At 48.6% G+C, this 12,654-nt stretch overlaps 1 protein-coding gene across 1 annotated transcript in view; it reads left to right on the top strand.

Annotated features, from left to right (window-relative positions):
- The first annotated feature begins 1,267 nt into the window (after positions 1-1,267).
- Positions 1,268-12,654, top strand: part of SAE1 (SUMO1 activating enzyme subunit 1) — an 80,448-nt gene continuing 69,061 nt past the window's right edge. The window contains exon 1 of the mRNA XM_053605486.1: positions 1,268-1,469. Coding sequence (XP_053461461.1) covers positions 1,372-1,469 — 98 coding nt within the window. The 5' untranslated portion in view covers positions 1,268-1,371. The remainder of the gene's footprint in view (positions 1,470-12,654) is intronic.

The following is a 12,654-nucleotide window of genomic DNA, read 5'->3' as shown; positions in this document are numbered from 1 at the left end:
TTGTAGTTGTCCTTGTTGTTTGGCAGGCCCGGGCTGGATTTGAACCTGCCAGCTCTGGTGTATGTGGCTGGTGCCTTAGCCATTTGAGCTACAGGCGCTGAGCCCATTCCTAGATTCTTAATGTGGAATGTTAAACATACCTTCCTCCCAAAAGAAACACTGCCTATAACCAATTGCGGTATCTATGCAATAACCCTGGATGGAAAAATGAAGTAGTCCTGTTATTCTTAACCAAACCTTGCCTATTATTATATAGATACATGACCCTTAGACCTCCCCACTTTGGAGCATCCTAGGTCTATGTCCTGTAGGATGACCATCTGTACTCAAACTCATTATTTAATCATATTGCCCGAATGTCATTATCAGGGTTGAGAGTTCAATATCATCTTCTCTCAGAAGCCTTCCCTTACCACCCCTATCACGCCCTAGCCCTATATTCTGCTTTATTTTTCTCCAAAGCATTTATCATCACCTAATTTACCTTTTTTTTTTTTTGAGACAGAGCCTCAAGCTGTCGCCCTGGGTAGAGTGCCGTGACATCACAGCTCACAGCAACCTCCAACTCCTGGGCTCAAGCGATTCTCCTGCCTCTGCCTCCCAAGTAGCTGGGACTACAGGCGCCCGCCACAACGCCCAGCTATTTTTTGGTTGCAGCCTTGCAGCCGTCATTTTTGTTTGGCGGGCCCGGGCTGGATTTGAACCTGCCAGCTCACGTGTATGTGGCTGGCGCCTTAGCAGTTTGAGCCACAGGCGCCGAGCCTGATTTACATTTTTTTTTTTTTTTTTTTTTGTAGAGACAGAGTTTCACTTTATTGCCCTCGGTAGAGTGCCGTGGCGTCAGACAGCTCACAGCAACCTCCAACTCCTGGGTTTAGGCGATTCTTCTGCCTCAGCCTCCCTAGTAGCTGGGACTACAGGCGTTGATTTACATTTTTAAATATTTTTCTTTGGGCTTTCCTCAATAGAAGATAAACAGCATGAAGGTAGAGATTTGTCTATCTCATAAACCACTCTATTTCTCAACGCCCCAGATGCTATATCTCAGGAGGTGCTCCAGAAGTATTTGTAGAATTAATCATCTTCATAAGCAACCACGTGGACATCCCCTTAGGGCCATAAGCCGCGCCATTTTTTTGCCAGGATTGGTAGGATTCCCTGTAACGTGATTGGTAGTCGCCGGCCCGCCTTCGAGGCTCGCGAGGCCTACTGGTGACCAGGCCCGCGGAGGAGCTACAGTACTGCGCAGGAGCGGGGCCCAGCGCAGGCGCAAAACTGCCCAAGCCTTCTGCTGGCGGCGGTTGGCGGCGCGCGGCGCCGGCGAGCTGTTGGCGTGAGCAGAACCGGGAGGAGGCAGCTGGAGCCGGCGCCATGGTGGAGAAGGAGGAAGCTGGTGGCGGCATCAGCGAGGAGGAGGCGGCGCAGTATGACCGGCAGATCCGCCTGTGGGGATTGGAGGCCCAGAAACGGTCAGGGCCGGTGCGGCTTTGAGGCCAAGGGCGTGGAGGGGGCGTCTTGTCTGTGGCGTTCCCGCCCCTGAGAGAATGGGAAGGTCTGATTTGAAGAGAGAAGGCGGGAATTAATGTGCTCGGGGATGGTATCCCTCTGGAAGAGTTGATTGTGTATGTTTCTAGAAGATATGGGATGTGGGGACGTACCAGTATGGTGGGAGGGCTGTTCTTAGGGATTGGAGACCTCTGAATCGGGCGTGGGGAAGTCCTGAGGCAGCAGGAGGATTCAAACTTAGGGAATCGGACGCCCGGTAGAGGTGTTGGTGGCGGTTGAGAGGATAAGGAGCCGGAGATAAAGTGGAAAGGGTGAAGGAGGGGCGCAGTTCATTCATTCATGGGTAAGGGGAACCTGCATTGCACAGGAAGCTGTGAGAGTCGAGCCTGGCCAACCCAACGCTTTTTCTTGTGTCTTCTGAGTGGCTGGCTCATTTGAAAGAATGCGGATTTTGAGAAGTTTGGGGGCAAGATAGCTCATATGAGAATCTTGAGAGGCTCAGAGAGTCCGAGATGGGGCTGGAAGTATCAGAAAAGGTTGCTCGGCCGGGCGCGGTTGCTCATGCTTGTAATCCTACCACTCTGGGAGGCCAAGGTGGGTGGATAGCTTGTGCTCATGGGTTCGAGACCAGCCTGAGCAAAAAGCCACCCCCAACCCCCCCACGTCTCTACTAATAGAAAAACTGAAGCAAGAGGATCACTTGAGCCCAAGAGTTGGAGATTGCAGTGAGATGTGACGCCAGGGCACTCTACTCAAGGCGACAACTTGAGACTCTGGCTCAGCGCCTGTAGCTCAAGCAGCTAAGGCGCCAGCCACATACACCAGAGCTGGTGGGTTCGAATCCAGCCCGAGCCTGCCAAACAGTGACAACTACAACCGAAAAATAGCCGGGCATTGTGGCGGGCGCCTGTAGTCCCAGCTACTTGGGAGGCTGAGGTAAGAGAATTGCTTGAGCCCAGGAGTTGGAGGTTGCTGTGAGCTGTGACGCCACAGCCCTCTACCCAGGAGGATAGCTTGAGTCTCTGTCACAAGAAAAAAATAAATAGGGCGGCGCCTGTGGCTCAAGGAGTAGGGCACCGGTCCCATATGCCCGAGGTGGCGGGTTCAAACCCAGCCCTGGCCAAAAACCAAAAAAAAAAAGAAAAAAATAAATAAGTTGCTCCTGTCTAGGTATGGGTGGGAGTGTGTGTCCAGGTCAGACAGGAGACTGGTTGGCCATTGTGGAGTAGGTGGGGTATGGAGGGGTACTTAGTTATTTGAGTGGAAGAGGTGATCGAATCAATCAAATATTTATTTTTGAGGTAGAGTCTCCCTTTGTCATCCCTAAGACTTCTGTAGCGTCATAGCTCACAACAACCTCAGACTCCTGGGCTCAAATGATTCTCTTGCCTCAGCCTCCCAAGTAGCTGGGGTTACAGGCAAACTCTCCCCCCTCCCGTCCCCGCCAACACCCAGCTATGTTTGTTTTTTATTTTTTATTATTTTTTTGAGACAGAGTCTCAAGCTGTCAACCTAGGTAGAGTGCCATGGCGTCACAGCTCAGAGTAACCTCCAACCGTTGGGCTCAAGTGACCCTCTTGCCTCAGTTTTTTAATTTTTTTTGTAAAGACAGAGTCTCACTTCATGGCCCTCGGTAGAGTGCCGTGGCCTCACACAGCTCACAGCAACCTCCAACTCCTGGGCCCAAGCGATTCTCCTGCCTCAGCCTCCAGAGCAGCTGGGACCACAGGCGCCCGCCACAACGCCCAGCTATTTTTTGGTTGCAGTTTGGCCGGGGCCGGGTTTGAACCCGTCACCCTCGGTATATGGGGCCGGCGCCTTACCGACTGAGCCACAGGCGCCACCCACTTTTTTAATTTTTATTTATTTTTAATTTCTTTTTCTTTTTTTTTTTGTAGAGACAGAGTCTCACTGTACCGCCCTCGGGTAGAGTACCATGACGCCACACGGCTCACAGCAACCTCCAACTCCTGGGCTTACGCGAGTCTCTTGCCTCAGCCTCCTGAACAGCTGGGACTACAGGCGCCCGCTATTTTTAATTTTTTTATTTTATTTTATTTTATTTATTTATTTTTTCCCCAGTTTTAGCCAGTGCCCTACTCCTTAAGCCACAGGCACCACCTGTTTTTTTTTTTTTTTTTTTTTGTAGAGACAGAGTCTCACTTTACCGCCCTCCGGTACAGTGCCTGGGCGTCACACGGCTCACAGCAACCTCTAACTCTTGGGCTTACGCGATTCTCTTGTCTCAGCCTCCCTAGCAGCTGGGACTACAGGCGCTGGCCACAATGCCCAGCTATTTTTTTGTTGCAGTTTGGCCCGGGCTGGGTTTGAACATATGGGCATTGTGGCGGGCGCCTGTAGTCCCTCTGCATATGGGGCCGGCGCCCTACTCACTGAGCCACAGGCGCCGCCCGCCTGTTGTTGTTTTTTAAGGCAAGTATGAAACAAAGTTTATTGAAGAAGAGAAAGATAGGTTTACAGAGTAAGAAAGCTTACAAAGCAAAATACGTTTGCCATAGACAGTGAACAGGCCTCTATTGCCATGGCAAATAGGCAAAGAGGCCCTTTCAGAAGAGAGAGAGTTGGGGTGGATGGGACTGGAGTTACCTCAGGTATTTCGTGTGTCAGGGGGTCTTCTGGGGATGGGGTATGTCATTATGAGACATTAACATCATTGGTTAGAGCAGTGGTTCTCAACCTTCCTAATGCTGAGACCCAACAGGAGTCCTCAAAGTTTTTCAACAGGGGGTCAGTTCACTGTCCCTCAGACTGTTGGAGGGTTGGACTATAGTTTAAAAAAAAAACTATGAACAAATTTCTATGCACACTGCACATATCTTATTTTGAAGTAAAAAAACAAAACGGGAACAAATACAATCACACCACCTCATGTGGCCCACTGGCCACAGTTTGAGGACCCCTGCTGGGTTAGAGGGTTGAAAGCACCTGAAATCAGATGTTGGGAATTAAGCAATGAGACTGCCTCAAGATGTAGATGAGCTTGATTGATTTCAGGAACTGCAGTTTTCTGGATCATGTGGAAGGGAGGAGGATTTATGTGAGTTGGAGACCTTGAGGACTTAGAAAGCTTGGAGTGTTAGGGGATCTTCATGGGTTGAGGAGGGAATCATAATATACTAGAGTACTAGATGTACAAGGAGTTGGGGGTGACAGTTTTGTTTGAGCAGGGGCAGAGCTGTGTAGATTAAACTGGAATATAGTGAGGGAACTGTCAGAGGGGTAGGAATGATTTATCTGAGGAGCAATAAAGAATGGATGGGAGCATCTGAGTGGGAGTTGACCGAAGTGATGCACATCAAAATCAGGATATGGAATTCTTTGGAGGCAGGAGTTATTCTGAGGGAATAGAGCTATACTGGGTTTAGTGGAGAATCCAAAAAGGGTTGGCTGAGGGTTTTGGAAAGGAGGGAAGAGGTTATTTGTAATATGTAATTTCTGTATTTATAGACAGTGTTACAGAATTTGTAAGTATTATGTGTTTTTTTTTTTGTTTGTTTGAGACAGAATCTCAAGCTATTGTCCTGGGTAGAGTGCTGTGGCATCACAGCTCGTAGCAACCTCAAACTACTGGGCTTAAGCAATTCTCTTGCCTCAGCCTCCCAAGTAGCTGGGACTACAGGTGCCTGCCACAATGTCCGGCTATTTTTTGGTTGTAGTTGTCATTGTTGCTTAGCAGGCCCAGGCCTGGTTTGAACCCTCTACCCTAGGTGTATGTGGCTGGTGCCCTGCCGACTGAGCTGTGGGCAACGCCATTATGTTCTTTTTTTTGTTTGTCGGTTTTTTGCAGTTTTTGGCTGGGGCCAGGTTTGAACCTGCCACCTCCGGTAAATGGGGCTGGCACCCTACTCCTTGAGCCATAGGTGCCACCCTATGTTCATTTTCAATTGAATTTCATAGCAGCTTTCTGGAGTAGGAAGGAAAATGATTTCCTTCATAAATTGACTTTTCTCTAAGGGGGCTCCAGGAGGAATAGGAGCAGTTTGGGGCCAGGATTCTTTTGTGAAATCAAAGGCTTGGGAATGGGCAGACTGATAAGATGTATAGAATATGGGATGTTGGGAGGTGCCTGTGACTCAGTGGGTAGTAGGGCGCTGGCCCCATATACCAAGGGTGGTGGGTTTGAACCCGTTCCCAGCCAAACTGCAACAAAAAATGGCGGGGGGCTTGGCGCCTATGGCTCAGGCGGCTAAGTTGCCAGCCACATACACCTGAGCTTGTGGGTTCGAATTCAATCCGGGCCAGCCAACAACAATGACAGCTGCAACCAAAAAATAGCCCGGCCTTGTGGCAGGCGCCTGTAGTCCCAGCTACTTGGGAGGCAGAGGCAGGAGAATTGCTTGAGCCTAGGAGTTGGAGGTTGCTGTGAGCTGTGATGTCACGGCAGTCTACCCAAGGGGACAGCTTGAGACTCTATCTCAAAAAAAAAAAAAAAAAGACAAGGAGCTACATAGGAGAGAAAAATAAGGCTACATAGAGTGAGAAAAATAAAGCCAACATAAAGCAGGAGCCAGTGGGAGAATAATTGAACCATTTAAGTTCTCAAAAGGTTTTTACAAAATGTATCTTTGCGTGTGTGTGACAAGGTCTGTGGTGCTTGAGCCAAAGTACAGTGTTATCATTATAACTTACTTCAATCTCAAATTCGTGGGCTCAAGAGATCCTTCTGCCTCCACCTCCTAAAGTACTATGATTATAGGTGTGAGCCACAAACTGTCCTTTTTTTTTTTTTTGGCCGGGGCTGGGTTTGAACCTGCCATCTCCAGTATATGGGGACGGTGCCCTACTCCTTTGGGCCACAGGTGCTGTCCCCAAACTGTCCTTTTTATTTTATTTTTTTGCAGTTTTGGCTGGGACTGGGCTTGAACCTGCCACCCCCGGTATGTGGGGCAAGTACCCTACTCCTGGAGCCACAGGTGCCACCTCCCAAACTGTCCTTTTTTTTTTTTTTTTTTTTTTGTAGAGACAGAGTCTCACTGTACCGCCCTCGGGTAGAGTGCCGTGGCATCACACAGCTCACAGCAACCTCTAACTCTTGGGCTTCCGCAATTCTCTTGCCTCAGCCTCCCAAGCAGCTGGGACTACAGGCGCCCGCCACAACGCCCGGCTATTTTTTTGTTGCAGTTTAGCCGGGGCTGGGTTTGAACCCGCCACCCTCGGCATATGGGGCCGGCGCCCTACTCACTGAGCCACAGGCGCCGCCCCAAACTGTCCTTTTTAATAAGAGCCATATTTCCATTTTTTTTTTTTTTTTTTTTTTTTGTAGAAACAAGAGTCTCACTTTATGGCCCTCGGTAGAGTGCCGTGGCATCACACAGCTCACAGCAACCTCCAACCCATCACCTGGGTTTAAGTGATTCTCTTTGCCTCAGCCTCCCGAGTAGCTGGGACTACAGGTGCCTGCCACAACGCCCAGCTATTTTTTGGTTGCAGTTTTGGCCGGGGCCGGGTTTGAACCCGCCACCCTTGGTGTATGGGGCCAGCACCTTATCGACTGAGCCGCAGGCGCCGCCCGAGAGCCATATTTCCATTTTATAATCTAAACTATTCCTTTATTTAAGGGTCTTATGAATACAGCATAGGCTCGGCGCCTGTAGCTGAAGCGGCTAAGGCTCCAGCCACATACACCAGAGCTGGCGGGTTCAAATCCAGCCTGGGCCTGTCAAACACAATGACAACTATAGCCAAAAAATGGCTGGGTGTTATGACGGGCGCCTGTAGTCTCAGCTACTTGGGAAGTTGAGGCAAGAGAATACCCAGCACTCTACCCAGGGCGACAACTCGAGGCTCTGTCTCAAAAAAAAAAAAAAAAATACAGCATAGGCTTGGTGCCTGTAGCTCAGGGGCTAAGGCACCAGCCAGATACACCAGAGCTGCCAGTTTGGAATCCAGCATAGGCCTGTCAAACAACAATTACAACTACAACGAAAAAATAGCTGGATGTTATGGCGGGCACCTATAGTCCGAACTACTTGGGAGGCTGAGGCAAGAAAATCACGTAAGCCCAAGAGTTTGAGGTTGCTGTGAGCTGTGACTCCACGGCACTCTACTGAGGGCAACATAATGAGATTCTGTCTCCAAAAAAAAAAAAAAATACAGCATAATGGGTTTTTTTGTTGTTGTTGCAGTTTTTGGCTGGGGCTGGGTTTGAACCTGCCACCTCCTGTATAGGGGGCCAGCGCCCTACTCCTTTGAGCCACAGGCACCACCCTGTTTGTTTTTTGAGACAGTGTCTGTCACCCTAGGTAGAGTGCTGTGGTGTGATAGCTCACAACAACCACCTCAAACTCTCCGGCTCAAGTGAACCTCTTTCCTTAGCCTCCTCAGTAGCTGGGACTCAGGTGCGTGCCACCACAGCTGGGTAAGTTATATATTTTTTTGTAGAGGTGAGGTTTCACTGTGTTGTTCAGGCTGGTCTGGAATTCCTGGGTTCAAGTGGTTCTTCTGCCTCAGCTTCCCAAAGTGCTAAGATTATATGCATGAACCATTGAGCCCTTCCTGTGTATCAGATTTATGTAATTATTCTATCACGGACACTTGGGTGACAGTCATAGGTGTTAGGGATACAGTGGTTTCTGGAGTTTACATTTTAATGGAGTGAACAATAGACATATAAATAAGTAGCATCATTTCAGGTAGAAGAGGGTTTAAGTTAGGTGGCAGTATAAACTTCTCTAAGGAGGTGGCAATTTTGCTGAGACCTAACAAATGGGTCATTTGAAAAGGCTGGGGGAAGAAGCACCAAGAACCACCAACACCAAGGTCCTAAGGTGGGAGCAAGCATGATATTTTATTTATTTATTTATTTAGACACAGAATCTCACTATGTTACCCTAGGTAGAGTGCTGTTATGTCACAGGTCATAGCAACCTCAAACTCTTGGGCTTAAGTGATTCTTTTGCCTCAGCTTCCCAAGTAACTGGGACTACAGGTGTCTGCCACAACGCCTGGCTGTTTTTTTGTTGCAGTTGTCATTGTTGCTTAGCTAGTCCAGGCCAGGTTTGAACCTGCCAGCCTGGGTGCCTGTGGCCGGCGTCGTAACTACTGTGCTGTTGGTGCTGAGTTGAAAATTTATTTATTTATTTATTATTATTATTATTTTTTGAGACAGAGTCTCACTTTGTTGCCCTCAGTAGAGTGCCATGGCGTCGCAGCGCACAGCAACCTCCAACTCTTGGGCTTAAGCGATTCTCTTGCCTCAGCCTCCCAAGTAGCTGGGACTATAGGCACCTGCCACAACGTCCGGCTATTTTTTTTTTTTTTTTGGTTGCAGTTGTCATTTGGCAGACCTGGGCTGGATTCGAACCCACCAGCTCTGGTGTATATGGCTGGCGCCCTTAGCCGTGAGCTACAGCACTGAGCCTATTTATTTTTGAGACAGTCTATGTTGCCCTCGGTAGAGTGCTGTGGTGTCACAGCAACCTCAAGCTCTTGGGCTTAAGTGATTCTCTTGCCTCAGCCTGCCGAGTAGCTGGGAGTATAGGTATCTGCCACAACGCCAGGCTATTCTTTGGTTGCAGTTGTCGTTGTTTAGCAAGCCTGGGCAGGGCTTGAACCCTCTAGCTTCAGTGTATGCGGCTGACACCCTACTCACTGAGCTACCGGTGCTGAGCCAGTCACTGAAAAATTTTGAACAGAAGAATAAGTAGTTTAATCTGGTTACATTTTAAAAGATCTCTCCTAGATGGGTATAGTGCATTGTAGGGGAGAAGAATGGGAAAAGGGAGTGCTGCTTTATAGCTCTGTAGTTTGTTGGTGAGAAATCATGGTGGCTCATATTAGGGTGGTGGCCATGGAAATGGAGGGAAGGAAACGGATTATGTGCTGTGAAGGTATTTGTGCCTACTTGGATATTTCCTTATGGTTGATTCCTAGAAAGGGACTTGACTTGCTGTATCAGAGGCTGTGAATAATACTAGCTGACATTCATTAAGTGCTGACTATGTGCCAGGTGCTGTTTAAAACACTTTCATGTAATTGAGCCACAAATAAGCTATAGTCTCAGGGTCCCTAATATAGTTAAGGATTAAAAACATAAATGTGATATTTGGTGTTTATAGCAGTTGAATTAATAAAAAATTCCAGAGGCTCAGCCTTCATAGCTCAGTGAGTAGGGCGCCAGCCACATGCACTGAGGCTGGCTGGTTCAAGCCCGGCCTAGGCCTGCTAAACAACAATGACAACTGCAACCAAAAATAGCCTGGCGTTGTAGCGAGCGCTGGTAGTCTCAGCTACTGGGGAGGCTGAGGCAAGAGAATTGCTTAAGCCCAAGACGTTGCTGTGAGCTGTGATGTCACAGCACTATACTGAGGGCAACATAGTGAGACTCTGTCTCAAAAACAACAACAAAAAATACCCTCCAGAGCAGAGTTTGTAGAGCTCTGTAGGAATGTAAAGTCATGGAGGAGAGATTGGTCGTCAGACGAACTTATGTGTTGCAGTTGCTGGAAGAGCTCAGAGAGGGAGTGCTCACTTGAGTCTGCCATGATAAGAAAGGCCTTTCTGAAGAAATGGCATTTGATTTGAGGTTTTTTTTTTTTAGAGACAGTGTCATTTTATGGTAGAGTGCTGTGGTGTCACAGCTCACAGCAACCTCCAGCTCTTGGGCTTAGGCGATTCTCTTGCCTTAGCCTTCCGAGTGGCTGGGACTACAGGCGCCTGCCACAATGCTCAGCTATTTTTGTTGCAGTTTGGCTGGGGTTGGGTTCGAATCCGCCACCCTCTGTATATGGTGCTGGTGCCCTACTTACTGAGCCACAGGCACTGCCCTTGATTTGAGTTTTGAAGTCTGGAGTAAAGGCTTGACAGGACAGAGAAAGAGAAGGTACATTTTACCAGGGTGGATTTTTTTTTTCCTGGGTTTGAACCCGCCACCTCTGGCATATGGGGCCAGCACCCTACTCCTTTGAGCCACAGGCACTGCCCTGGATTTTTTCTTTTCTTTTTTTTTTTTTTTTTGTAGAGACAGAGTCTCACTTTATGGCCCTCGGTAGAGTGCCATGGCCTCACATAGCTCACAGCAACCTCCAACTCCTGGGCTTAAACGATTCTCTTGCCTCAGCCTCCCAAGTAGCTGGGACTACAGGCGCCCGCCACAATGCCCGGCTATTTTTTGGTTGCAGTTTGGCTGGGGCCGGGTTTGAACCCGCCACCCTCAGTATATGGGGCCGGCGCCTTACCGACTGAGCCATAGGCATCGCCCGGATTTTTTCTTTTTTGAGACAGAGTCTTGCTCTGTCGCCCTGGGTAGGGTCTTTGGCATCATAGCTTACAGCAACCTCAGACTTTTGGGCTCAAACGATCCTCTTGCATCAGTTTTTCATTTTTAGTAGAGACAGGGTCTCACTTTTGCTCAGGCTAGTCTCAAACTGAGCCTCCCAAGTAGCTGGGACTATAGGGACCCGCCACAACACCCAGGTATTTTTTTTTTCTTTCTTTTTTCTTTTTTTTGAGACTGAGTCTTACTTTGTTGCTCTCGGTAGAATGCAGTGGCGTCACAGCTCACAGCAACCTCCAACTGTTGGGCTTAAGTGATTCTTTGCCTCAGCCTCCCGAGTAGCTGGGCCTACAGGCACCTGCCACAACACCCGACTATTTTTGTTGCAGTTGCCACTGTTGTTTTAGCTGGCTGGGGCTGTGTTCGAACCCACCACCCTTGGCATATGGGGCCAGCGCCCTACCCACTGAGCCACACACCTGGGTATTTTTAGAGACAGGGTCTGGCTCTAGCTCAGGCTGGTCCACCTGCTTCAGCCTCCCAGAGTGCTGGGATTGTAGGCATGAGCCATCGTGCTCAACTCTGGGTGGAATGTTTTGATTTTAAATTCTGAAGATAGCAGACTGGAGGCCTGTTTGGGAGTGAGCAGAGTCATTTGGTGATAGGGGGAGGTGCGGCTGGTAAAGTAGGATAGGGCCATTATTTTTCTGTCAGTTTTTTTTTTGTAGAGACAGAGTCTCACTGTACCGCCCTCGGGTAGAGTGCCGTGGCGTCACACGGCTCACAGCAACCTCTAACTCTCGGGCTTACGCGATTCTCTTGCCTCAGTCTCCCGAGCAGCTGGGACTACAGGCACCCGCCACAACACCTGGCTATTTTTTTGTTGCAGTTTGGCTGGCGCTGGGTTTGAACCCGCCACCCTCAGCATATGGGGCCTGCGCCCTACTCACTGAGCCACAGGCGCCACCCTTCTTTTTTTTTTTTTTTAAGAGACAGAGTCTCACTTTGTCGCCCTCCGTAGAGTGCTGACGCGTCACAGCTCACAACAACCTCCAGTTCTTGGGCATAGGTGATTCTCTTGCCTCAGCCTCCCAAGTAGCTGAGACTACAGGTGCCCACCACAATGCCCAGTTATTTTTTTTGTTGCAGTTTGGTGGGGCTGGCACCCTACTCACTGAGCCTCAGGTGTCGCCCTCTGTCAGTTTTTTTTGTTTTTTTTTTTTTATTTTCTTTTTGAGCCAGTCTCACTTTGTCACCCTGGGTTGAATGCCATGGTGTCATAGCTCATAGCAACTCAAACTCTGGGCTCAAGTTATCCTCTTGCGTCAGCTTCCCCAGTAGCTGGAATTATAGGTGCCTGCCACAATGCCTGGCTAGAGACAGGATTTCATCTTGGCCTCCCAGAGTGCTAGGATTACAGGTGTGAGCTACCATGCCCAGCCATTTTTTTTTTTTTTTAATCAGAATCAAACCTCTAATGAGCCCTTTAATAATTAAGTCATTGGAGATTGAGGAGAAGTTCAGTAAGTTCAAGTAGCATTTACTGAGGATGCTATGTGCCAGATGTTATGCTGGATGCTGTTGTACATACATTTTACCAGGTTGTCAAGGGGATTAAATGACTGGATCTCAAAACTACTATTCCCATTTTACAAATGAATAAAGTAGCTTTCTAGGTCACCCAGTTGGTAAGCAAAAGAGCCAGAATTCAAACCCAAGTCTTTGTACCTCAAAGGAACTAGTGATTGACCATGCTCATTGATGAAGGAAGAGCTAGGAGAATGAGTTTCTAATGGAGGACGCTGCTGGTAATGTTGAAAGGTACGGATTCCCAGAAGAGAGCTGGGAGGGCTGTGCTGGCTATCCATGAGCTACTTAGCCAAACAGGACAAGACCCACTCAGACTAAAAGAG

This window comes from Nycticebus coucang, chromosome 10 (genome assembly GCF_027406575.1).
Source record: "Nycticebus coucang isolate mNycCou1 chromosome 10, mNycCou1.pri, whole genome shotgun sequence".
In the NCBI taxonomy this organism is placed as follows: domain Eukaryota; kingdom Metazoa; phylum Chordata; class Mammalia; order Primates; family Lorisidae; genus Nycticebus; species Nycticebus coucang.
This window is presented reverse-complemented; position numbering and strand designations above follow the sequence as displayed.